This window comes from Cyanistes caeruleus, chromosome 5 (genome assembly GCF_971803275.1).
Source record: "Cyanistes caeruleus chromosome 5, bCyaCae1.hap1.1, whole genome shotgun sequence".
NCBI lineage: Eukaryota > Metazoa > Chordata > Aves > Passeriformes > Paridae > Cyanistes > Cyanistes caeruleus.
In genome coordinates, this window is record NC_141705.1 from 12,759,775 (window position 1) to 12,785,468 (window position 25,694).

A 25,694-nucleotide genomic window follows, 5' to 3' on the forward strand; every position below is an offset into this window, starting at 1 on the left:
TCAATTTCAATCAAACTAAAATGAAAGAGAGTACTCAGGGACTCTGGATTTGAATCTGAAAAGACAATTAAAAGAAAAGAAAAAGAACTAAAATGAGAGAGATAATAAATATTATCTTATTAAAAAATGCAGAGAATATTAAGTAAGCTTTTCACCTACAATATGGAAAAAATCAGACAACAGGATTTTATGCATCTTAATATGCTTAAAATACGATCCCTCAAGTTTTGCTGTTTATTCTGGGAACAGAGATCTGTATGTTTACCTTGAGCTGTTCAGGATCATTTATAAGAGAACTAAATATGCTCAAATGGTAGGAATGATAGCAGGAAAAGTGAGAGTAATGCAATTTGTGGCAGATTTTTTAGTGTGGTAGCATTGAACAAATACTGAGAAGAGGAATAAGGTGTATCAGTATCTTAGGACAGAGACAAGTCTGTTCAGATCACTGGGACCAGACAGCTGAATATCATAACAATGATATTGAAACATATTAGTATTAAGTAAAAAAATCTCATAGTAATGTTTTGAAAGTTTTTACTGGAATTATTAAAAACATGGATATTTTCCTAATCAGTTCATTGCATTTGTTAAAACAGTTTTGCAGAATTCTAACCAATTTTTATGTACACTGGATATATGAAAGACATATTCTACTCAGTAAAATGAGGATGTTTGATTTTGCTTTCTTTAGTAGGCTGAAAATTTTGATTACATTTGTGAAGCTTCTAACTAAAGGATTATTCTGCCTGAGAAGAAAATATTTGTTGTGTTTTCTTCCTTGTCCTTTGTTTTCTCACATCTTCAATCTTAAAGGTATCTTTCAGGGAGAAGAGGCTCAGGACCATAAAGGGTAAGAAATATGATTTCATTACAAGCAAATATTGGGTCTTTTTCTTAATTTCTGGTCATTTCAAGTTTTAGATATTCATAAAGAAATGTAGTTTTGTGTGAAGATCTGTTTAGTGATAACAGCACAAAAATAACAAAATAATCTGTGCTCAGCTTTTTAATAAAGCTGCAAGCAGAGTGTGGCTTTATCTCTACAATCTCCCCCACCACAGACACATAGACAGAATTAAAAAAATAAGAAAAGAAAATGCAGCCAACAGCTTCTAAATGATATCAAATTCCTGAAAAATTGCTGGCAAGTCTATGAAAATACACATTAAGATACTGTAAAATGTTTGGTGCTGCATTTCTGGATAGAATAAAATATCTATTCACAGAAATGGAATTAAAACCAAAACAAAATTATTTTGCCACAAAAAGGAGCCAAACAGATCCCTGAAACTTACTTCAGATGATATTTTCAAGCTAATCAGTGTGTGGACCATTTGTATATCAGCGTTTGTTTAGTTTATGCGTTCAAAACTAAGAGACTACACTGACACTTTTAAGAATAGAAAACTAATCCCTCAAAAGGATTTTTCTGTTATTTTACTTTGGATCAGGACAGTGTGTGTCCCTCTCTTTAAGGTGCTGGAAGATAAGGTCACTGTGGTCAGATGCCATATTCCCATGTCATATCAAAAGACACACACACATGCATGCATGCATTTTAATTTGTAGCTCACATCCATTGAAATATTCAACAGAAGATGCCCTCTGATCACGATGGTGTAAGGGATACAAATCTAATTTCTTTTATCCACTGCTGAAAATCACTAACTTCATGTCATTGTCCATGAAACCCTGGCTTAAAACAGTCCTACAAATACCAGTTTTCCATTACTTAAGTACAGAAAGCAATAGAATAAAGAAAATGTGCACATTCTGTCTCTGTCTTCATTAACTGAAACTTTTAATATACCTCAGTCTCTTCCACTATGTTTGAATTCTTTTTAGCACCGTGAGCCTTTTGTCTACCTCCCCCTGCTCCCCTTGCCTGCAGTCTAAGAGTTTCTGATAGTCTCCTGAGCTTCTTGACAAGAAAGCAAGTATGACACATTGCAAGATTTGCAGGGTCTGTTGCAGGACGAAAGACACACAGCGGAAAAGAGGCTCTACAGAGTAGAACTACCAGCAAGGCATCCAATAAAATCAGATTTTGCTTTTCATAGCAGATCTTTTACAAGTATTGGATTCCAAGATGTTGTGGAACTGGGAGGGTTAACGCCAGAGAATTAACTACATATTAATACCTGAATTTATGTTGCTCAGTTAGAAGCATCTGAATTTTTTCCTTGAATCCTTGTAGTCTGGGGAATCTAATTTTTTGCCTTGAAAGACATACTATTTTTTTTTTTCATTCTTTATTAGGATTTATGTAGTGTTCTGTGACGCTGAAGTAAACTGAGCAGGAGGCTTAAGTGACAATAAAATTTAGATTTTTGCTGCTGAATATAATGAAGATCTAAGGAAATACACAGATAGTTTCAACAGTTACTATGTAGAGGAACATGGAACATACCAAACATCTGGCTTCATTAATCTGAGATGAATTTAAAGCCCTGTTTGGGATTGGCACCTCACCTAATGGTACAATCACATTTTAATAGGTATTTTATTTGTAGGAACAAATGGTTCATGTCTTTCAGCATCTACAGCTGTTCCTAAGAACTTGATGGGCTATGTGGCTTTGGAAACCCATGTAAGCACAGCCTCAGCCTGTACATCCAGTCCTGAGGGCACAGAGGTCTAAGGAAACCCACCCTGAGTTCCTCTGGTGAACACTGTGTAGCTTCATCTGGTGTGATGGTATCTGTGCCTGCCATTGCTAGTTTGTTCTCATTAACTTGAATTCACTTCACACTTCAAACATTTGACATCTACTTCCCTGCTTCGTAACACCTTTTTCTTTGAAAAATATTGCAGAAATCTCTCTGTGTCTTTCTTAAGCTATGATGCAATTTCAAAGAGAAATGGTTGTGATGTGGCTTTAGACAATGTAGGATCGGTGACAGGTCTATACTAAATATTCTTCCTTCACCTTCTCAAAGCCAATCAAGCAATGACCAAAACACATGCTTTTCTGATTGAAGTGCATGTGGTTCACCTTTTGCTTCCATTTCACTTGTACTCCATTTAAACTTCTTGATCTCTCATCAGCCTCTCTGAGTTCTTTATAGCTTGTGTTGTTACCGTAGTTGCGCAATATTAAACAAACGAAAAAAAATTCCTATGCGTAAAAAGATTTAAGAATAACACAGTAAAATCACAACAAGAGAAATTGTTCAAGGTAGTGAACACACCAATGAGATTTTGAATGTCTTACAAAGTCTGGTGTTCTAACTTCCAAAAATTGCTGCGTATTGGATATGCTCCATATATTACTCTAAAGTAAGTGGGAGACTAATATCTGGAAATTAATTACTTGTATGTAGAGTTTCAACGAAACTCATTGAATTGATTAATCAATGTAATATTTTTCCAATCTTGCTATTATGATCTTAATAATATTGATGTTTTGTGGGTTAAACTACAAATTTTAATACTCATTAGTTCTCATTTACAGAATCCCCCAAGGGGCTAACTTGGTCTGGCTTCTCTTCTTTATGGCTTTTACAGAAATCAGTGGCTTTCCTGTGCTAGAGATCATGCAAAATAACATAAAGAATCTGGTGGACCTTGCTTTTCTGTCTAAGACCTTGTAGTTTTTGTGAGCAGTCAGTATCAGTCACAGAAACATCCCAGAAAATCCCACAGACTAACAGGAGTAAAGGTAGATCACGGCATAATTTCCTTTGTGCTATTGTGTGAACTGTGCAAAGCTGACTGTTCCTTTCTCAGTTTTAATTACAGAGACAGCAATTACCTGCATTGTATGCATTAAGTAAAATGTATAACTTTTTAATTAATTTTTTAACATATTACAACTCTATTACAAAGGCTTGCATATATAATTAAGTCAAATAAAACATGGAATACACTTGAATGAAATGTGATAATTTGACCAAAGACACAAACAACTCCATTGTTATGAATTGCATCTGCTAATACAAAAGGGTCCGTAATTACTGCAACTTAGAGTCAGTAAATTACAAGAAATACAAGTGCATTAATTGAGCCAGGAAGATTACTGATATCCTTGGGAGTCAGCTTGTGCTTCTGTCAACCCTGACTGACCCTTACATTAGAAGTTCTTGCTTCATGTCTGGCATGGCTGTAATAATTAGCTTTGTTGAAATAGTTAATGTTGGAATAACTTTTTTTTTAATAGTGGGGAAGTGTGAACAGTTTTTCCAAGTCAGAACAGTGCCATTTATATCATTAAAATTTCATGAGTTATGACTTCCCTTGGTTTTGTTTGAGTTGTGAAAAAGCAGTACTTTTTATTGTAGTCCTCTGATTAATTATTGACAGTTTCTCTGGGGAGTTTCAGTAACATTTACCTTATATTTCTAACATACTTTCATCACAAGGTCTTCTGCATGCTTGCAGGGATGCAAGAACTACAAAACCATCACATCAGAGACTATAAGAGGAAGAAATCAATGGAAATCCAGTCTTTTAGGCGCTGCTGTGATCATTAATCACCTTCCCTTACACTGGGAGAAAAAAAAATAGTTCTCAATTTAATTTTAGTACTGAATGCTAAAGAGGCATTAAGAAATGCACTTACTTCTCTCTGTTGAATATGATGAATTCTTTCCTAACGGTTTCCAAGCACTGCTGCAGGTGTACATTCTTTAAAAAACAGCATGAATAGGTTGATTAAAAAGATGAGAAATCATAGACAAAAATCACAACAACACAAACAACACTGAACAAAAAGGCTTATGAATGAATGCTATCAAGAGGCATTTCGTAGACTCATTAAACTGGGCTGTGATAGCACAATCAATCTCATTCTTTTGGAAGAAGTTCTCCACAAAGAATTCCTGAGGATTTTTACATCTGATAGCTCTAGGAAGAACAGCTTGCATGAACATTCAAAATCATTAAGAGTAGCAATGTAATTTATAAAACCTCACTGGAATGATAATTCAAGTCTGGAAATTATTATTAATCTGCTCGGTACTCTTGACTGTTCATACAATGAATCTTCCTACATGGGACACATTAGTCAAGAGTGGAAGAGACAGCTTTAACATATATTTATATTTATATTTAACAAGCCTTTTCACTGCATATTTTTCATTTTTGGTAGTAATAGCAAATAAATACTCTTTGTAACTATTTGTCCATGTGTGGGAAGTGTTTTTCACAACTGGCAACACTTTTTCATACTTTAAATGAGCATCTGTGATAATCTTAAAATTTATTATAGCTTAAAGATGTTGTTACTGTTTGACTGAAAGAAATGGTTGCTTTTCATCTTGCTTTGGAAATGATTTATGCAATGTGTAAAATGACAGATAGAGAAGCTGAGTCTATTTTCAGAGATGATAAAACAGAACTTAACTGAGTTTGCCTATTAGAGTGTAAACAAAATGCCACTGACTGCAGTCACAGACCCCATCTTACCAGTGGGCAGGTTTCCTTAGCTCTGTCTTTGGATTTGTTTTTGGCAAGTCGCTTTTTCTTTTTATGGAGAGGCTTGGACTCTAAAATCATTTCTTCAAGTTCAAATGTGGGATCACAGTTCAGTCTTCCTTTCTGGTACAAAAGGATTCAAAGTTACTCTTTGAAGCATCGTTGTGCTTTTTAATTTGCTTGGCAAGTGTTAACAGCAGTAATAATGAACCAGCTCCTCAATCACATCTGTAAAATGAAAACTCTCTTTTTAGGCCTGGAGTGATGCTCAAAGTTTAAATAAGGGAGATAAGATAAAAATCATATTATAAAGCAATTATAAAGAGTTAGATCCTCTTCCTAGTTATAAACAGATACATTCCTAGAGTGACTAAAGTTATGTTACTCCATAAAAGAGATTAATCTGGCCCAGGGTCTTCATCAGAATATCAGTTAGTGCTATAGAGCATAAATGACACTGGTAATAGTGCAGAAGAGATGAGGAGCACCCCTAAGACCTTGTTGAAATCTGATTTTCTGAAGTCCTGCAGTGGATTCATTTACTTAGATGTTGTCCATGAGAATAAAGGAAGGAGCAGGTCTGTTTTGGTTAGCAGCACTTATACAAAAAAGAGTTCACAGTATTATAGAATCCCAGGTTGGAAAGGATCTCAAGGGTCATCTGGTCAAACTTTTCTGGTCAAAACCACAATCCCCAGTCTGAACAAGATATCCCAGCAACCTGTCCAGCTTAATCTTAAGAGTCCAGTTTTAGGGAATTCACTGTTTTCATGGGCAGATTATTGAAATGGCTGATTGCTGTTGTGTGAAATTTTTCTCCTGTGTCCAACTGGAATCTTCCCAGGAGTAACTTGTACCCAGTACCCTTTGTCTTTTCCATGTGACTCCCTGTAAAAAGGGAGTCTCCATCTTTGTAGCTAACCTTTAAGTAATGGGACATGGTGATAAGATCTCCCCTAATCCTTCTTTTCTCAAGGCTCTACAGCCCCAGTTCTCTCAGCCTTTCCTATTATGGTCTATTTCCCACTCCTCTGATCATCTCTGTGGCCCTTCACAGGACCCTCTCCAGCCTGTCCACATCTTTTTTGTGTAGTGGGGACCAAAACTGAGCACAGTATTCCAGGTGTGGCCTGGCAAGTGCTGTGGGGCACTGACTTCTTTATTTCTGCTGGTGATGCATTTGTTGATGCAACTCAACATCCCACTGGCTTTCTTTGCCATGGCAGCACCCTGGTCACTCACGTTGAGCTTGCTGTCCACCTGGACCTCCAGAGCTGCTGGAGTTGTTCCTCAGCTGGGTAGACCCTGTGCTACACCCCTGGGTTACGTTTTTCTAGGTTTAAGACCTTACACTTGTTGAACTTCATAAGGTTCTTGTTAGGTCTTCCTGCAGGTAGTTCTCCCAAAGTGTCCACTTCCCCACTCAGTTTGTTACCATCAGTGGACTTCCTCAGGTACACTTGATCCCATCATCCACATCACTTGTTAAGGTGTTGAGCAGATCCATTATTGATCCCTGGGGGACCCCACTTGCGACAGACTGCCAGTTTGAGAAGGAGCTGTTTTCCAGCTCCTCCAGGGTGCAGCCCATCAGCCAGCTCCCCACCCATTACATGGATCACTTTTCTATACCATAACACATAAATTTATCAGAAAGGAGACTGTGGGAAAATATATCAAAAGCCTTAGAGAAACCCAGGTAAATGAGAGCCACTTTCCCCATATCAACTGAGCAGGTTACTTTGTCATTGAATATGATAAGGTTTGGAAAGTACCATTTGTCCTTGGTGAATCCTTCTTGGCTTTTCCCAGACAGGTGTTTCATTCCAATCTATTATTCTTTTTCTGTTCTATCCACTTTTTATAAAGGTTTTCCTTACCCATTACACACATTACTTAAATATTTTGGATTCTCCACAAAAAAATGTTATGTTAATTTGTGATGCTTGAAGCATATTTTAAGATTCTTTGTTATACCAGGAGGTCCTTCACAAAAACAATTTGAATTGTGTAGCAGAAGATGTTAAAAGCAACCTGTTTTCCTCTGGGACTTCTGACAGTTCAATCATACCCTTGTCACTGTCAAGGTGGAAGTACTAAACTAAAATAAGTCACATATAAATGACAGATATTTTTAGTTACCAAAGACACTAAACATTAAAATCACATCAGAAGCTACTTGTATAATTTGTGATGTCCTACAATGAAACATTTGGTTTAGAGATCTCTCTATCATTTTTATTCCTAGCAAATTTTGTATAGTCAGAGCTTAATATTTAGATATCTGATGCTTTTTCCTGCATATTATCCAGTCAGCTTTAGTAGAACATATTTGGGTTTTATTACTGCCAGTTTACAGCTTATTTATATTTATTAATAAATAAGTAATTCCTTGGGTTTCATCAATATCAGTTCCTTCCCTGAGCATTCATAGTTTTTAGATTTGATTGAGTAGTTAAAAAATATATCACTTTAATTCTGAAGCTTTAAAAATAAAACAAATTATATTTTAAAAAAAACTAACAACAATTTATGACTCCAAGCTGAAAATGAAGAAACTAACTAAGCCATAAAGAAACACATGTGCCACTTAAATAAGAACTATGTTTATGGAAACTATAAGGGAGACATTAAGCTATGGGACATTGCTCCCATGGGTCCCCATGTGCTCTCCTAGCTGTAGAAGGCTGACAAGCTCCTGACAGTCATGGCAAGCTGTCTAAATTTATAAAACTCTCTGTTTTCAAAACACTCTGCAGGTCACAGGGCCCCAGTTCACCTTCTCACCAAAGGCTGAAAAACAAGAAATATTTTGTTGTGTGGCCCCGATTTATCAGTGAGCATTTTGCTGGTGCTACAAAGAGAATGTTCCTGGAAAATGTGTGACCAAACTTGGTCTCATGAAACAGCAAAGTTTCCATAAAAAGAAAAGTTGGGCTAGAAAAGACACTTTGATTCTCACCTCAGTGTTTTTCCTGACACACTCGATCGACCAGGTGGAACAAGCCCTGCAATATCAGACTATACACAGAAGAGTCTGGTAGAGCTTGTAATGGGACTTTCAGATTAATCTGGATAGATAAATGAAACATTTTACTCCTATTTCCTTTTAAATGTAGAATATTACTTTGCTTCACATATTACAGATTTCCCCTTCAGTTTTATAGATGCCTGCCAAAACACAAACAAAGTGAATTCAAATGTGGAAAGAAAATCTGTCTTTGCAGAGTCTGAGACTCTTGGAACCCCACACATATTTTATCTTTGGGTGTGGGGAGCTGGATGTCCCTTATAAAGTACTCTCTTGTGAAGTTTTCCACGTGCTGATAACTGGGGATTAAATTTTAGCTGGGAGTAAGAAGTGTAAATAATTGGTTGAGTTTTGCCTGAAAAGCAAGTCCACCCCTCTGATATTCTAAAGAGCAGCTCTAACTTCAAAACAGGAAAAAAGGAGAGCCAGTCTCATCTTGTAGGTCCACACACCAGGAGAATGGAGTCCAACAGGTCAAGAAGGGCTTTGTTCTGCATTGCTTTGCTTGGGACAGCAACCTGAGTGTAGGGGGGACCCTGGCATGGAACCACAATTATTCCAGCTGCATAGACATCAGGTGAAAGAGTCATGGCCTGGTAGATATGACATTCACCTCTCTGTGTCTCTTGCACGAGGATTGAGCAAAGAAGTGGAAGGAAGGACTTTCCCCACAGGTGAGCATTGCTCTGGAGAGCCTGTGAGAGGGACCTGCCTGCCTTTCCCTTCTCCTATTGTGCTTGTTACCTGCTGTGTTCCTGGTCTTTCTCCCAGTTCCCTGAGGGAGATGCTACTTACCCACCCACAGCTTTCTTCTCCTGCAGGATGTTACTTCCAGAGAGGCTCTGGTCAGGTGCCAAGAAGCCCAGCAAGTATGGAGGGCAGTGTCTTGACAGCACACCTGGCTACCTTTGCCCCATTAGGCAATGCTCTCTCTCACCTTTAGCGTCTGAAGGGTTGGATTCTGTCCCCATCATGTTTATCATGAACTCTAATGTGCACCTGGATGAAGTCAGGTTCTACCTATTCCACCTTCCTCACCTTTATTTACAGTTGCATTAAAAAAAAACTTTGGTATGTTACAAATATGTTGTTTGGACAATAATTACAGTGCAATATGACTGAAGAAAGTGAAGCAGCATATTAACACCACAGTCATTGTTTTTTATTCATGGCACCCAAATATATTTTAACTTGAAAATTATCAAAAAGGAACTATACAGAAAATACCAACAAAATGGGACCACAGTAAAAAAGAAACCACCAGATTCCCTCACAGAATAGGAATGTTTTATTGTGAGAAACTGTCACAAAGGAAATAGGTCAGCCTTTTGGAACACTATGTTTTAAGTGAAAAAGTAACAGCATACTAGGATGTTAAATAGTTTTCCAAATGTTATTCAAATGTCTAACTTTCACAGCCACAACAGTCTTCTTGGTATTCTTTGTCTCAGAATTAACTCTGGCAATCATTTGCTCTAACAGCTGAAATGCAAAGTCTGGAAAAAGTTTTCTTTTATTTGAAAAGAAATGAAAAGTGAGCCAAGGTTAATTAGTTTTTGTTGTGATCTATTGAAATGGGACGAATTTTCCCTTAGCTGTGACTGAGTAAATGAAAGTAGAATCCCAAGTAAATCACTGAAGAGCAATAAATACAAGCATAAACAAGTAAAACGGCAGTGATAATTAAAGTTGTAGTTTACAAACACTATTCACCTGGAATATTGACTTACGTTAGGAACAAAGCCTGGGGTCACAGCTTTCTCTAGAACAGCATCCCAGTTGACATCAGCTAGGTATGGAGAGTTTTGGATGTCTGCAAGGCTTGAAAGGCGGCACTCTGGGTCCTTAGTGAGGAGCTGTGATCAAGCACAAGGCATTTTCTGAGGGACTGGATGCCATACAGAAGAGTAAATACATCACATACAGAAATTGTATGATACATATTTATAAGGAAGAAAAGAGCTAGGGAATCTTCTAACAGATGTTAGAAGTCCCATCTAAAAAAAAAATTAAAAGTAATAACTCATAGGATATGAGTACAGTTTAATTGCCACCAGATGGCTGTTGCAGGCATGAAGTGTATAAATGTATTAGCAACAAAAGCCTGCTTACAAATACACAAGAGCCCACAAGAAACGAAGCACCACAGATCAATGCCACCCAATAATTTGTATTTTCTCTTTAATATTTTGGAAGTTACACTGACCATCCTGGCAGCAGTTAAAATTATCCACCTCACTGCTCTAGCTATTCAAAACTAGATTGCTAATTGCTGCGAAAGACATATATTTTTTATTACTCTATTCAGACAATCACAAATATTTCCTGTTTAAGTATCAATATTGATGATCTTAAATACCTAAATGAGGCAGATTATTTTTGCAGTTTGGCCAGACAATTAAAGCAAACAAAAAACTGAGATTTTAGGAAGAACAATTTTTAGGGTTGGATGCACTCAGAAAGAACCCTTCCTTGTAGCCTAGCGATGTTTCCAGCAAAGTGCCTCGACTTTTGTTGTTGCAACTATAGTAACATGGGACAGGAAGAAATACAGCCATTTTAATTTCTAATCTCCCTGTCTGGAAACTGCAGCAGAAATTCAGAGGGCAGAGTGCTCCTTCCCTCCCTGTCCCACTTGCATATCCAGAACTGGGGGGGAAATGGGGTCAGGGCAGAGATAAGGAATTACTGATCCCCAAACATTTACTATCACTAATGAAGCAGCTTTAAAATAAAAGACATATTAAATTTTTACTTCTTTGAAGCCAGGAAAAGCCTGAGTCTAAGAATACTGCATCTTCTGAAGAGAAAATACCAACCCACTAACATTCAGAACATCCTAGAAATAAGCTCCGTTCTCTTATCCTTGAAATATTGACTACCTAACGTGTGTGTTTGTCTGATGCCTTTTCCAGTGTTGGAGGGGCTTCTGGAAGAGGAGAGAACAGAGGACAGAAGGTGTTTGTGCTTCCTTACCTTTTTCAGTAGTGCTATCATGCCCTTGCACCATGTGGATGAGTAGTGAACTCTTTCAATCTTGAACATGTTGAGTATCTCATCAATGGGGGTGGCTGAGTGAATTTCATAGGGCCTCTGGGATAAAGTTAAATCAATATGAAGTCAGCAAGAATGGATAACTGAGTGCAGACTATTCATATTTTCCTGAGCTCAGTATTGTTTATCTTAAAAATATCAAAACCACGAAAACATAATGATTTTGAGACTAATCCTTTGTGTGTGTGCTTTTCTTTGGATGTAATGAATGTAATTACTCATAAATGCATTTTCTCTGAAAACTTTTCTCTTATGAAAGGAAGTATCAATTCAAGTGAGATTAATAAATAATTTTGTTCCTGGGGCATTCTATGTGAAATGTGGATTGTTTACTACTTTTTTGCTTGTAATACTAGTGATCAGTTCTTGCGACCTAAACCAACAAAATTGAAAAGAGTCGGCCGAAAGGAGCTTTGTCATCCTAATGTTACTGAGATAAAGAAACTAAAAAATGCTCACAAAAGTCTGTGTCAGAATCACAGTAAAAAAAAAAGACCCAAATCCCAATCCTTATCTTTGACTTTTTTAAAAATTCAAAATGAACACACTACATGGATCTGCTGTCATGTGTTTGCAGTGCCTAAATTTTTCTGTAGATGAAGAAAAGCTCTGGTCTTTGGAGTGCTTTGTTCATGAAGTTTTCTCTGATTTATATGTTATTACATGCAGAATTTGGAAATAAAATACTACATATAAATTTATACTCCTGTTATTTTCTGTGCATATACTTGTATGTTTGAAGCAAGTTGTTACAATTATATTTAATGTATTTTTGTAAACAAGGACAGAGAGTGGATTGCTCGTGAATTAAGTTGTACCCAGCAGGTGATAAATATGTAATATGAGATGTGCAGCTAAAAGCCACCCTAGCAGCAGTATGAAAATTAATGCATCATAATTCATAAACAACATAGAGCTTCCTATCAATCCAATATCCTGAACAGCAAAGGGCAGATGCTCATTACCTTGACTAAGAACTGATTCAGCCCTTGACTTTTGCTAGTATTGTAGAAGATTATAATTTAAAACTATTTCTAGGTGTTAGTTATCTAATCTGTTAAGGAATCGGAGTCACACTTCGTAAAGACCCAGGACATATTCTTATTCTGGGAAGATTCATGCACTTATTTAACTTTCATATGAAACCAAGTGCATTCCAGGGCACTGGAGTGCTCTAAAAATAAATCCAAGGAAGGTCTCAATCTTTTTGCTTTGAGTCACATTCAGTTAGCCCACTGTAATTTAGCTGTATCATGTCCATATGAATTCAACAGGACCTAAATGTCTGATTTAAATGCATAATTTTCTTGAATTGGGTTCAAAATTGTCATTAGAAATAGTCTGTCATATGCTTTTCTCTACATGTGGTAATGTTGCCATAAAACAGTTATTAAAAATGAAACTTTTACATGATTTCTGTCACCCAGAAGCAACCTACTGTTACTTAGCTTGATATAACAATGTGATCAATAAGATCATTGAGAAAGAATGTGCCCCAATTCTTGAAAATGGCAATTAACTCTAAAATTAGCAACTATAAGGAATCATTAAAAGTTTTTTGTTAAGGATGTTTCTGCCCATGTATTTTTCCTGACAGGAAAATCCCTAAACTTTACCTTATTTTCAAGATTATTAGCATTCTAAAGTCCTAATTTTTTGAGATTTCCAGAGATTTTACATGTATTTATTAATTAATTCAAACTATAAATAGCCATTATAAACTTGGTCTCCTGAGGCCCTTCATACCTCTATCTCCCCTGTTTTTCATCTATTTAATCCACTCAAAGGTCCTATCCCTTCAGTTCTATTTTGTGGAAAAAAGAAAAAAAAATCTGGTTTGCTTTTTTTCAGGCTTTTTTTATCAAAGTCTGTTGTTTATTCACATTGCAGTGAAAGTCAGAATCTGGGAATCCTACCTACTACTCATTCCTTCACATTGTTGTCTCTATTGAATTCATAGCAAAGACATTTATTGCAGCATATTTTAGGAGCTGTCTATAGCTCAGGAAGAGTCTGACACATGGCACGGTTTGCATCATACATTTAAATTACTGTTAAATTTCATGGACCTTGTGAAAATATCAATGTTTGATGAAAGGCTGTATGAATTTGCTTTTTTCTTGCTAGCTTTTTTATCAGTAGCTGGATAAGGAGAAAAATGTACCTACAACTTATTGAGAAATGTTAGCTGTACTATGTGTAACCAAAAAATGGAGCAGAAAGCTCAGTACTGGACACAACACGCTCCTGTATCTGCAGGCTCATTTCAAGCAGAACATGTTTTTGGCTGCCCAGCAGCAGGAAGCCAGAAATGAGAATGGCTGGAATGCCTCGAGCACCCTGAGCAGTGGAGGCAAACAATAATTCAGCTCAATGAAAAACAACTCATTTTTACTCATTTTTCTTTTACTTATCACCTCTTGAATTCAGGCTGTCAGCATCATACGCTATGCACAGCTCTGAGGTGGAAAATCAAATTTGTGATGTTCCTTATTTCTAATGCTCCCTCCTTTCCTGCCTCCTGCAGGCACCAGGCTCCAGCTGCAGACAGCCCTGTGTCCTGTGCCCCATGCCACAGCCTCCTCTGTGCCCAGGGCTGCTGCTGCTGGCAGCGTGGGTTTCTCTGAGCACCCAGCCGTGTTCTTGGTGGCAGTGGAGCTGTTTCCTTGCTGCTGGACAGAGAGCTGTGGGAGCCTGCAGGAGCAGGGGCTGTGTGCTGCAGGTTTAGCTCCAGCCTTGTGTGCAAGCTGTGCCTTCGTGGCCACCTGCTGCTGCTGCACACGGGGCTCCAGAGCTCACAGGGGTTGAGACAGCGTTGTGCCTCGGGTTAAGCACATTTCCTCAACCCACTGCTACTTCTCTTGTGTCAGCTTAGGCCTTGTCTGGTCTAAAAAATTTTAAAATACACACCTTTTCCTGTCCATACAATGGTGTGGGCTGCCAAGCCATCCTCTGGCTTCCTCAGTAACCAAGAGCTGCTCTTCTGGAGAAAACAAAGCAGCTGGCTTGGGTCACTTGAGCAGGTTCATATGGCAATGCTTTTATTTTAAAAAAAATCTAACAAAAAATTGATTCAGTCTCAACTTTGCTTTGTTTGTAGCCAGACTGACTTATTTAGGAAAGATTGTATGGATCTTGGCAAAATTCTTGACATAATTCTATATAATTTTTCATTTACTAAAGTGAATTTGTCACATCAAAGTGATCTCTTGTGATTAGTCTTGGGAGTTCAGCTTTCATTAACAAACATTCATTGCTCTCCTTTCTTGGAGACACCCACTGATGAAAGTGTTGATATAAAACCATCAGGATATTCTCTTAATTTACTGTATGTGCAGCAGAACTACCATCTGTGGCAAGGACTGAGGATGTATTATGCTTATCACTGCCAGACTAACTTCTCAGAAAGAATGTCAGTCTAAAAACTCCCTAAGGTTTGAGAATTATGGTAGAGAAAAAATGATAATAATTGTTAGTTTGCTGCTTTTGTTAAGAAAGGTGTTTAATACACCTCTACTTTGAGAGACGAAACTCTGCGTAGGAGAGTCTTTGCATGGGAGACATTTTTGTCTCGGGAGCATGCCTTTTGTTATTTCTATGGAAATACAAAAGAGATTGGCCAAATTTTAGGCCTTTGAAAAATGTAGCTTCTGAATTAGTAATATGCAGACACTCTGAAATTATATTTTCCATTTAAAAGTAGGAATAATAATTATTCTTTATTTTTATTTTCCTTTAGCTATCATCCTACATGAAATTGTGAGATCTTGTGAGTTGGATTGCCTGGCAAGATGAGGTAGCAGAACTGTATTAGTGTCATAACATAAAAAAGCATACTGCAATGCAATAAAATCCCCTTTCCAAAACAAGAATGAAAAATAATTTAAAAACCCTGAACAGCTGCTTTAGCTACGTCATCACCATGAAATATTATCTAAATTACTGTTTTCCATGGGGAATAGTAAATATTAAAGCAACTGACTGAAATCCTTTGAACCAAAAGAATTTTCCATTATCTTCTGTGATATTAGACCATGCTCAGGAAGATTTTTCATTAAGCTTATTCACATAATTGATTAGATAAGAAACAAATGCACTGGCAAATAATAATTTTCTATAGCTGGGCCAAGCATTTTAGGATTACATTAGATCTCTTATGATATTAGCCAAGAGAATCAAAAATATTATGTATATATATATATATATATATATAAGCATTATAAAGAAGCCATTAAGCATTGGGCCTTTACTTAGCCAAATTGGGGCAAATTTTCCTAATATATTTGAGTATGGGGTGAAACTCTCCCAAGAGTGTTTTCACCTAGGAAAGAATCAGGATAACATTCCTGACCTGGGCCTTGTACACTCAAATTTCATCCTGAAGAGTGCACTCAGGGATACTGCAAACTTGATATTTTTGTTAGATAACAACAAACTTCATTCTTACCCAACCCCTCAGTAATTCATATGCTGTAATTCCTAATGACCACCAGTCTACTGGGTACGAGTATCCTGGACCTCCATCCATAAAAGCCTGGAACACTTCTGGAGCTAAAATAATAAATCAAATTGAACAAAAAGCATTTTGTTAAGGTTAGACTCTGGGTATTATTTCACAGCTGAAAAATTAATGAAGACTCAACAAACTGGAATTAAATAGATTTGGAAGCACAGCATTTTCAGGGTGTACTTTCAGTGCTTTGTTTTACTGACAACAAGCAACTTTTGCCAGTCAGGGTATTTCAAAAAACAGTAATTTCATATATTAATTCTTACCTGTTTCATTTAAGTTTTATGCTATATGAATAAAAATAAGTAATAGGAGGGTAATTCTTGGTCTGAAGTGTGACTTAGAACATTTGGGGCAGTGTAAACATTTTATGGGAAAACTATCTGCCAGGTGAGGTGATTCTTCTTGACTGATAAAGGTGTTGGATGTGGTAAATCTCATCCTTATTCTACATTTGGATAGAACTAATCAGAAAGGCTTTAAAGGTATTCAACATAGGAAAATGCTACTAAATAGAAATAACCTGACACTGATTTTATGATGTGAGAAGCTGTCATGACTGGAAGAAAACACTCTGTCAATGAAGTAATGACTTCCATAAAAGTATCTTCTGTGGAGGAAAAGAAAACAAATTTTCAAAACAAGGATTCACTTTGTCTAATTTCATATAAAAAACAGTACTAAATAATGCTACTTTAATTTCTTCAGAAAACCAGATGTAAATAAGAGTGGATATGAAATGGAATTGAAATGAAATTAAATAAAATGAATGAAATGAAATGAAATTAAATTAAATTAAATTAAGTGAAAACTTGGTCATGCTTTTCTAATGATTTAACAGCAGAATCTCAGTACGCTTTGTGAAAACAACACTTTCACTGGAGATCATCTAAACAACACTGTCCTCAGCCATCATGCCAGATTACAACTACCATGTGAGACTCTTCTGGCCATGATACCGAGTCTAATGTACCACATTGCCCCCTTGTTTCCATGGCCTCACTTTGTGATGTGCACACTGCAGTGAATGATGCAGTCTGGTCACACTTCAGTTTGGGATTCCACTACTTATGGCATCTAGAGAAGCACCTTTAATAAATGGAAAGGCATTCCTTTTAGAAGAGTTTTTACAGTCCTTGCCTTATGGATGGCAACCTAATGATTTAGACCAGACCAGACCTGACATCAGAAAGTCTTTGAGAACCAAACACAATAGAAGATTTCAGCATCCATTCATTAGTTATGACAAACCTCTAATCTGTAGAATAAAAAGCTGTGAATGTATGAAAGTAGTCTTATACTCTTTGACCAGCAGGATCATGTCTAAACATGTTTTATGAGACCTGCAGGCACCTAAACAAACATTTTTTCTGGAATGCGTGTGTTCAGAGAAGAGATGACCAGCGGATCTCTGGCAGAGGAAAACTTATATTGTGATCCAGTATGATATAAATCAACAGTGCCATAAAGAGTCATTACACTGACTTAACTTTGTCTCACCTCCAGATGACATAGCTTCCCTTGGCATGCTCTGTCTTTGTGTATATTTCAACTCTTATTTGCATGCTGCTGGTGTGTAGGCACATCCTAAAGGGGTGCAGTCTATCAGAAAGATGGATGGTGAGAGCATAAGCAGGATTCTTTTTATTACTTCAGTGGATCGATGCACTTAAATTGCACATCAGGCAACAAACTTGTATTTTGAATATCACCATAGGAACCTTGCAGTGAAGGTTTGCTTGATTTAGCCCCGTTTGTTATGGTTTTTGCCCAACATGCCTAGATGATGTACAATATCTCATTACAGAAAATACCCTTTTGGCATTTTTACTGAACTATGCAAGTGTAATACTGGTTTTGCTATTTCTTTTATAGATTTAACATTTTAATAATGAGACAGGTCACTATCTGATTTCTGTGAGATAGAGGTAAAAGCGCTTTATTGATGTAACCTGTGATATTGCCAGAATGGTGCAGGTGTTTTGCTAATTTAGTGACTGAGCTATTGAGTTAAATTTTATTTTATTTTATCTTATAGGTCAACTCATCCTATATTAGGCAGATCAGCAGAAAATGTTTTCTTTTGCCCTGGAGTTTTGAAGCTGTTTTCTCACCTTATGCTGATGGCATTCTTAGGTCAGAATATGAGCAGTTAAGGTCCCAGTTTTTAAAGCAGGTAGCCCCTTTTTGCCCACACTAACAGCATTATTTTCAGTCCAGCTGGAATGCCTCTCTGCTCCCCATCAGCTCCTCTGAAGCGGTTGTAAACACTCACTTCCCATGAGGGGGGACTGGCAGAGGGTGCAGTATGATTTGCAGTATCCTATACAGGTTTTTTCTCAGGGTGAAATCTCATCCATGTTGAAGCCAGAAGACCTTTCTCTAGTTTGACAAGACAGTTAAACACCCATTTCACACCAAGCTTGTGCTTAATGTGTCTAAAATTCTTTTTGAACTGAGACATTTGGTGCAAACGAAGGGCTCCAGGCTGTGTGCAGACTTCTGGAGTTTGCCTGCTCATTCAGAAACAGCATGATTTTACAGAATGACAACAGACCCTCCAAGTCATAGAATTAGCCAAACTCTGAAGAACTAGAGCTATGAAATACAGGACATAATATTAAGTTTTGCTGTGAGAAATAACTGTGCCTGGAGAACCAATTCAGAGTGCAAATTGGTTAGGAAAAAAGCAAATAAAAACTCTGAAAGATGAAATTGTGCATTGATTTTCTTTAATATTGTTGCCTAAATAGACTATCTGTAATCTTTTAAAATCTGAACTTAATCGCAGGGTCAGCTTGGACAGCCATCCTGCAGCCCACTCTGGGCAGATTCTTCCAAAGGATGACCAGATTTGAGCTTGCCAGCTTGGATCAAAGGCAACAGCTCTGCTGTGTGTGCCCATTGTGAACATATCCTCTCTTGCCATAACAGATTTAGGACAAGAAGAATACTTCACCTTTCACCCCCATGCATCTACATGGGCAGAAGTATTCTGCCTTTAAGAGTTTGTGTGAACAAGAGTGAGAGTACCTGCAAGAGAAAGGTTCATATATTTTTCCTTCAGCAGTTTCCACTGAACAAAGGCTTTTCAGGAAAATAAATGGTTTAATATTGGGTTTGATCCTGCACTTTGTTTTGGCTAAGAGCTGTAGTTACAATCGCATGCACTTAGGGGAAAGGCAGTAGATGTCTGCATGGCAGAAGCTCAACTTTTAAATAGTGAAGATAAATCAAGTCTAGCAGCAAGAGTGAAATCAAAGAAAAGCAGAGAAATGTTGCAATTGGTAGATCCCACAGGTCCTCACAGCTCCCCTGACCTAATTTCTTTGATATGACGAAGAACTGCATATTCCTAGAGCTGCCTGAAGAATGACTCAAGAGCAGGAACCTGGTGTAGCCTCACTGCTCTCCCTGCTTTGAGCAGAGTTGGAGCAGAGCTCCTGGGGGCCCTGCTATCACGAGTCATCCCACAATCCTGTGATCCTGGCGAAGCTCAAGCAGCCAGCTCCTCACAGCACATCTGAATGGGAGCACTGAGGCCAAAACCCTCCATGGGATCCTTACAGCTTCTTCCTCTTGGCAGTCATCATGAACTGCATGGACGCTTCACCTCTGCTCTGATGCCTGGAAAACCTATCACCCAAAGTAATGGGAACTTCTAAAAGTGTGGAACTCAGAAGACTGCAGCCTTTTTGTTTGGGTTATTGCTTTTCATGTTTCACAAAGTGTGATCTGACACCTTTCATGCAACTTTTTGAAAACTACAAAGAAATACCCTTTAAATACCAATGGCATTTCAAGATAGGGCATGGGCATCTGTACTAATTTTAACAGAGCAAATAAAATTAGGAATGTCTCTTTGCCTTATATAAAAATGAGTAATCGCACATACTAACTTTGGCAACTAGCCAAGTAAAAGTCCTTCTATTGTTTCTTTTCTGCATCTATATTTTTCTCTTAATAATACACCTTCATTATTTTACTGTTTACCTGCTCTGCTTTCTTGAAAAGTTACACAAATTAATCCACATTTGTACTGTATTGTGTGCTTCAGTGCATTTCTTGGTTGTCCCCAATACAAATACCCAGTCAATACTTTTTTCCAATAAATTAAAAGAAATCCTCTTCAGAAATTTATCTTTTTATGCTTTTGCACTGTATCTTTTTAATAATGCCATACTACTACAGACTGTAGAAAGTAAATAAATGGTTATTTCTCTCTAAAATAAAACCATACTAGAGGACAACATACGAACAAATTGAATGTGAAAGCAAATCTAGTGGGTCTGCATCCATCTCAGAAGCAATAGCATACTGGGATATCCTTACTCTTGTTCTGTAGATTTGTGCAAAAGGGAGTAGTTTTGGATAAATCCATTCATGTATATAACTATCCACTGGAATTTTCATATCAGTCATATGATCTGCAATGTGAATTTTGTAGATGATGCACCTCATCTTGTATACATATTTTCCTAAAGAACTGTAACAAAAATAAAGATATAAAAAAGGAAATTTTATGTACCTGGTTGGTAATTATCTACCTTTAATTGTGGAAAGATATTAGTATCTAGCAATATAATTCATGAGTTTGAAATAAAAGAGAATATCCATGTAAATGCAAATAATGCTAAACCAAATTTTCACTATTTTTTCCCATTGTAAAATTCCATTTTGTACAAAAAATAAAACATTTTAATTAGGGTTTCTGAAAATCTGCTGAGTATTCATTGGTATCACAACTTCATAAGCTATAAGTGCCCTGGGTCTCTGAAATTCCGACTATTTTTAATTTGGTGCTCAGAGGTGAGTTTGAAAATGCTGTCCATGATAAAATGATCAATTTGAGGTCTATCTCTTGGTGTGGTAGGCAAAAAGAATGGCTGCTATTATTTTTGATGGAGCATCTACATACTAACAAATCAGTCTATTCAAGCAATAACTTGCAAGTCATTCTTGCAGGATGGATTACTCTAAGGAGCTGTCCGTCGATGAAAAGCTAAATGTTGGCAATGACATCTGGTCATCAGTTCCTGCACAATGCCCTGTGACAGTGTTATTAATATGAGAAACAGAATGAAACAAAAAACAAACAAAAAAAAACCCTAGTGTTTTTTTCTTTTTCTTTTCTTTTTTTTTTATGATCCAGTTCAGATGGCTATGTCCAAAACATTTCATAAAAACGAAATCTCTGACATTGCTCATCCAGTTGTCTAGCTACAGCTCTCTGATGTTTTTTTGCATCTCAGCAGAGACCCTACATGTCACTAAGGGGAATCAGAGGTTTGTGGTTTACTGGAGGGGTTGCAATACAACACACTCTGCTTTAGTCATTGCAGCAAAACATACTTCATTGGCATGGGTCTTATTGCAGTGCCCGAGATTTCAGATTAGAAAATACATTCCAGTGCCATTAACTGAGATTCAGCATACTATCACACTGCCAGGTATCATTCTCCTTCCACATATTAGTCCCTGATCTTGGGGAAAAAAATGTGTGTATAAATTGATATATACATATATATATGATACACACAGCATAAGCACTATTTTGCTTGACTAGCACAGGACAAGCTGTTGAAATGTTAGATGTTTGCAAATTTTAAATGTGTGAATGATGATGCATAGAGCACACTTATTGCTTCACCTTGCTGAATCAGGCTTAAGGCATGACAGATTGAGCTGAATAAAAAACGAACTTGATTTTTAGAATAATATTCCAAGAACCCTGAACTGAGATGTTTCAGTGAAATGTTAATTGCTTTCTCACAACTGTGATGAGAAAATATTATTTTTCACTTTCCCCTGAGAAGTAAATTCAGAGGTCAGTAATTTTTATGGATCTTTTTTTTAATAGAAAACAGAAATTAAACTACAATAATGACCAGTGATCTTCTATCCAGATTAGAAGCTGTTTCAAGAGCAAAATGGAAGAAAACAACTTCCCTCTCCCTGAATATAAATGTAGATTAAGTAAGCTATCAGTTTACCTCCTAGTGTTTACTTTCTCATGTACTAAAAAGGTCTAAATTATAATGGTCAGCCTTCTGACTCAGACCTTTAGACTAGCCAGCTGCTAACTTCTGTTTTATAAGGCAAAATGCTGCTTAAAGCCTGGGCATGCTGGGATGGCAATTTTCTAGTGTGAGGTTTATACTTGTTCTAGCCATGTAACTGATTTTGCACCATTATTCACATTATACACCTCAATAGTTTTAATACTCATATTTAATGCAATTATTCAATCAAAGTAAATAATTTAGATACCATTACCTGAAAACAGACATGGCATTTAGAATGCCTTATTAGTTTTCCATATGGCTATATAACCTCTCCTGCCCTTATTCAGCGTGCTATCCTCATACAACCCCCTGCTTTACTCAACCACTGAACAGAACTCACTTCTTGACCTTGCACAGAGAAGTCCTTAGTGCCTGAACATCTGGATCAGCCTCAGAGAAATAACCTCAGGTTGCTACCCCTGTTGAAAGAAAGCCCAGCAGCCATGAGCATCTTGCTCAATCAATAATGGTCTCCCATTATTGAACATGAAATTGTGCCCAGGCACCTTTGTTCCTTCACACAAAAGCTCACAGTGGCTGCAGGGCCAGTTTTTCTAGCAATGTTTAGACAGGATTTTGTCCAAAAATGTCCATTTGGTGTTTGGAAGATTGTTCCAGTGTATAGACAGCAGCTCTTCTGCCCAGTACTGAAATTAGAGGGTCTGCCTAGCTGGGGATTTTCAGGACAGGCTGTGCCTGACACACCAGGACTGCTACATGCTCCTGCATCACATACTCCTACCAGGTTAGAAAATAGCTTTGCACCAGTTTATGTATACAAAAACCTGGGGCAGGGCAGGGTTGGCCTGACCAAAAACCAGGAATTATCCAGGGGGCAGAATGGCCCTGCTGGACCTCTGCTCCCCTCAGATCTGCCTGCAGAGCTCCACAACACACCAGGCCCTTTCAGGCAGGTAATAAATAAAAACCCAAACGAAAAATTTAACAAATAAAAAGCCCAAACCCAAACTACCTCTTGAACTGAGAGTGGGGTATTTATTAACTGAAATAGTCAAAGGAATTATTGTATTAGTAGTTTTTCTGGAAGATCTTAAAGGATGGTAGCAGGTCAGAAAGTATAAAGCGAAGAGCAGCTGGAGGTAATAACTTCTTTCCTGATCTCCTGAGGCTCCTCAGCTGCTTCTGTTCCTACTCATTAGCGCCAGAGTGGAACCCAAACCTGAATGCCTGCTCACAGCTCAGTGTTTAATCTCTTCAGCCACACAGCTCCTGGCACGAGCTGAAAGTCCTATCGGTGTGGGGTGTACTGATTTCAGCATCTCAAAGTCTCACACAGGCACTCTGAGTTCTTGCTTATCAGAACAAACAGAAGCCTCCCTTGTCATGCTGACATCATGAGATTTTCCTGGGATCAAAGGTCAGGTGATGATATGACCACAGAAACTCTGCAGACAGACAGTCAAACCTCCTGTGGTATAAAGGTAAGCTTTTCAAAAACCTAAACACTGCCTTACCTGCATTCAAAATGCAATGAGCTGCAAAACATTATTTAATTTCGGAGCACTGTTTAATATGACTGCAAGAAAGACCAAAGCTTGACCACTTTTGAAAAGATGATTCAAGACTTTCCCTGCTATATTTTAACTATCTGAGGAACAAATTTAGCTCTATGGGATAATTTTTTCTATGTGAAAGGTTGCTATCAGGACATCCACTGGCTTTCCTCTGAGTTCAATAGTACACTTACACAGTATTAATTGATAAATATGGATGACACATACGTTTTAGTTCAGTGGACCAGTATAAATCCACAATCCTCTGGTAATCTCAGGCATACAGTCATTCTTCACCATGACAGCAGCCTATGAAAGGAGCTGTGAAAACCTGAGATAACACGCCTGTGAGATAGGAATGGGGTAGTTGAAACGTTTCACATAATTTATGACTGATTTTATTGACTTTGGATTTTTGTCAGGTGTATTTGTGTAACAAAATGTATTTTATTGGTTTGATTTGAGGTAAAGTCACAGTTCATCATTTGAATATCTTCAGTCTCTGCTGAGAAAAACATCAAACACTCTACCTAGTTCCCCCAAACCCTCCTACCACTAAAACCAAAAGCTCCCAAAACAAAAATAAGCAATAACAGAAACAAAACCACTCAAAAAACACACATGAAAAAACCAAACAAACTTTAAACCCCACAAAATATAACCTGTGAATGGAAAGCTTTTGCAACACTCAAAAATAATACCCAGATCTATGGAAATTGATCATTCCAAAATATTTCAACACACATAAATTTGCCAAAGTGAGGAATGCTGAAACCTGTTATATTTTCTAGATGTGTTTTACTGTTTAACTTTTGGGTTTATACCTGAGTACTCTATTGCAGGGTAGAGGGCCATCACTGCAGATGGGTGCCCAGCACAGAACATATTCTTTGAGACACACAGATATTTCTTGCAGCCTTGTTCACGAGGGAGCAATTTAAGAAATGTCTTTTCTTTTTGTTTTTTTGTGGGGTTTTCTTGTCACTCATAAAGACGGAACAATGTTGAAAGTAGCAAGGCCTTACACAGGTGTTTCCAGTCAGGTGAACACACACTTCCCTTTCTCATAAGAGGCCAAAGTAATATCCTTCTGCAGGAGAAAAGAGCCACAACTGAACAGACCAGCAGATGCAGGGACCATGTCCTGCCCTGGCTTTCCTGGTCCACATTCCAGTGCAGAATAGAGGGAATCCTCCCCACTGCTGGTGGTGGTTTGCTGCCAGCAGCTGTGCTTGCCAGGAGCCAGCCTGGTCTCAAAGGACATTTTGCTTTGCTTGCCAGGGTAGGATGGCAGCCTGAAACAGTACGAGTTTACAAAGAGCTATTCCTACAATAAAGCCTTGACAACACCCTCAGTCATGGGTGTTGTAAGAGGTCTGAGCAGTGAATTTACGAAGGTAAAATCGGGCACAGATGACACATAGGTTTCCCAAATCAGCAGAAGGCACACATTGCCTTCCACAGTCCCACCTGAACAGCACAAGACAGAAACTAGGAGGACCCCCCCAAACTCTAAGAAGCTGATCTCATTTCAGCATTTCAGGTCACTACCTTTGAGAGGAAAAGCTGCAGAAGCAGCTGGAAGTATCCTGCCTTGCCAGGCTGTTGGCCTTGTTCTTTTCACATATACTGCTGTCCCTGTCTTTGTTCCTATGTGTGGGGGGTATTTCACTTGTTTGAATGAATTGACTGGGAAGTGAAGGACAGGGTTTCTAGAAAAACATTCAGGTTCAGGTACAGTGCATTCTGCATTAACATTTAATAAGTAGGGAAATAGGGAATATTTCAGACTGAAATATTTGGTACTAATGTGAAGTGGGATTAAGCAAAGACTTTGGGGCTAAAAGGCTAATGTGAAGTGGGATTAAGAAAAGGCTGCAGGAGCTGACTCACACCATGCTTAGCATTACAAGATAGGCATCTTAATCAGAACAGCTAGGGCATTTTTACAACACAATATCAATTCACTGTTTTTTTCCTGGAAACCATTTTTATTTGGTCATGCTGCATGTGAACAAATCACTCCCCAGCAATTTCTCAGCCTATTTCAATCAGATTTAAAAGAGGAATGAAGGCTTTAGAGATAACGTTTTTCTGTTTAT

The 25,694-nt window shown here is 37.7% G+C and overlaps 1 protein-coding gene across 1 annotated transcript in view; it reads right to left on the reverse strand.

Annotated features, from left to right (window-relative positions):
• Nucleotides 1–25,694, reverse strand: part of STK32B (serine/threonine kinase 32B) — a 154,357-nt gene that overhangs the window by 15,442 nt on the left and 113,221 nt on the right. The window contains exons 7-11 of the mRNA XM_086889185.1: nt 15,951–16,054; nt 11,426–11,542; nt 10,180–10,305; nt 5,410–5,541; nt 4,565–4,629 (exon numbers count right to left, since the gene is read on the reverse strand). Of these exons, the coding sequence (XP_086745311.1) occupies nt 4,565–4,629; nt 5,410–5,541; nt 10,180–10,305; nt 11,426–11,542; nt 15,951–16,054 (544 nt within the window). The remainder of the gene's footprint in view (nt 1–4,564; nt 4,630–5,409; nt 5,542–10,179; nt 10,306–11,425; nt 11,543–15,950; nt 16,055–25,694) is intronic.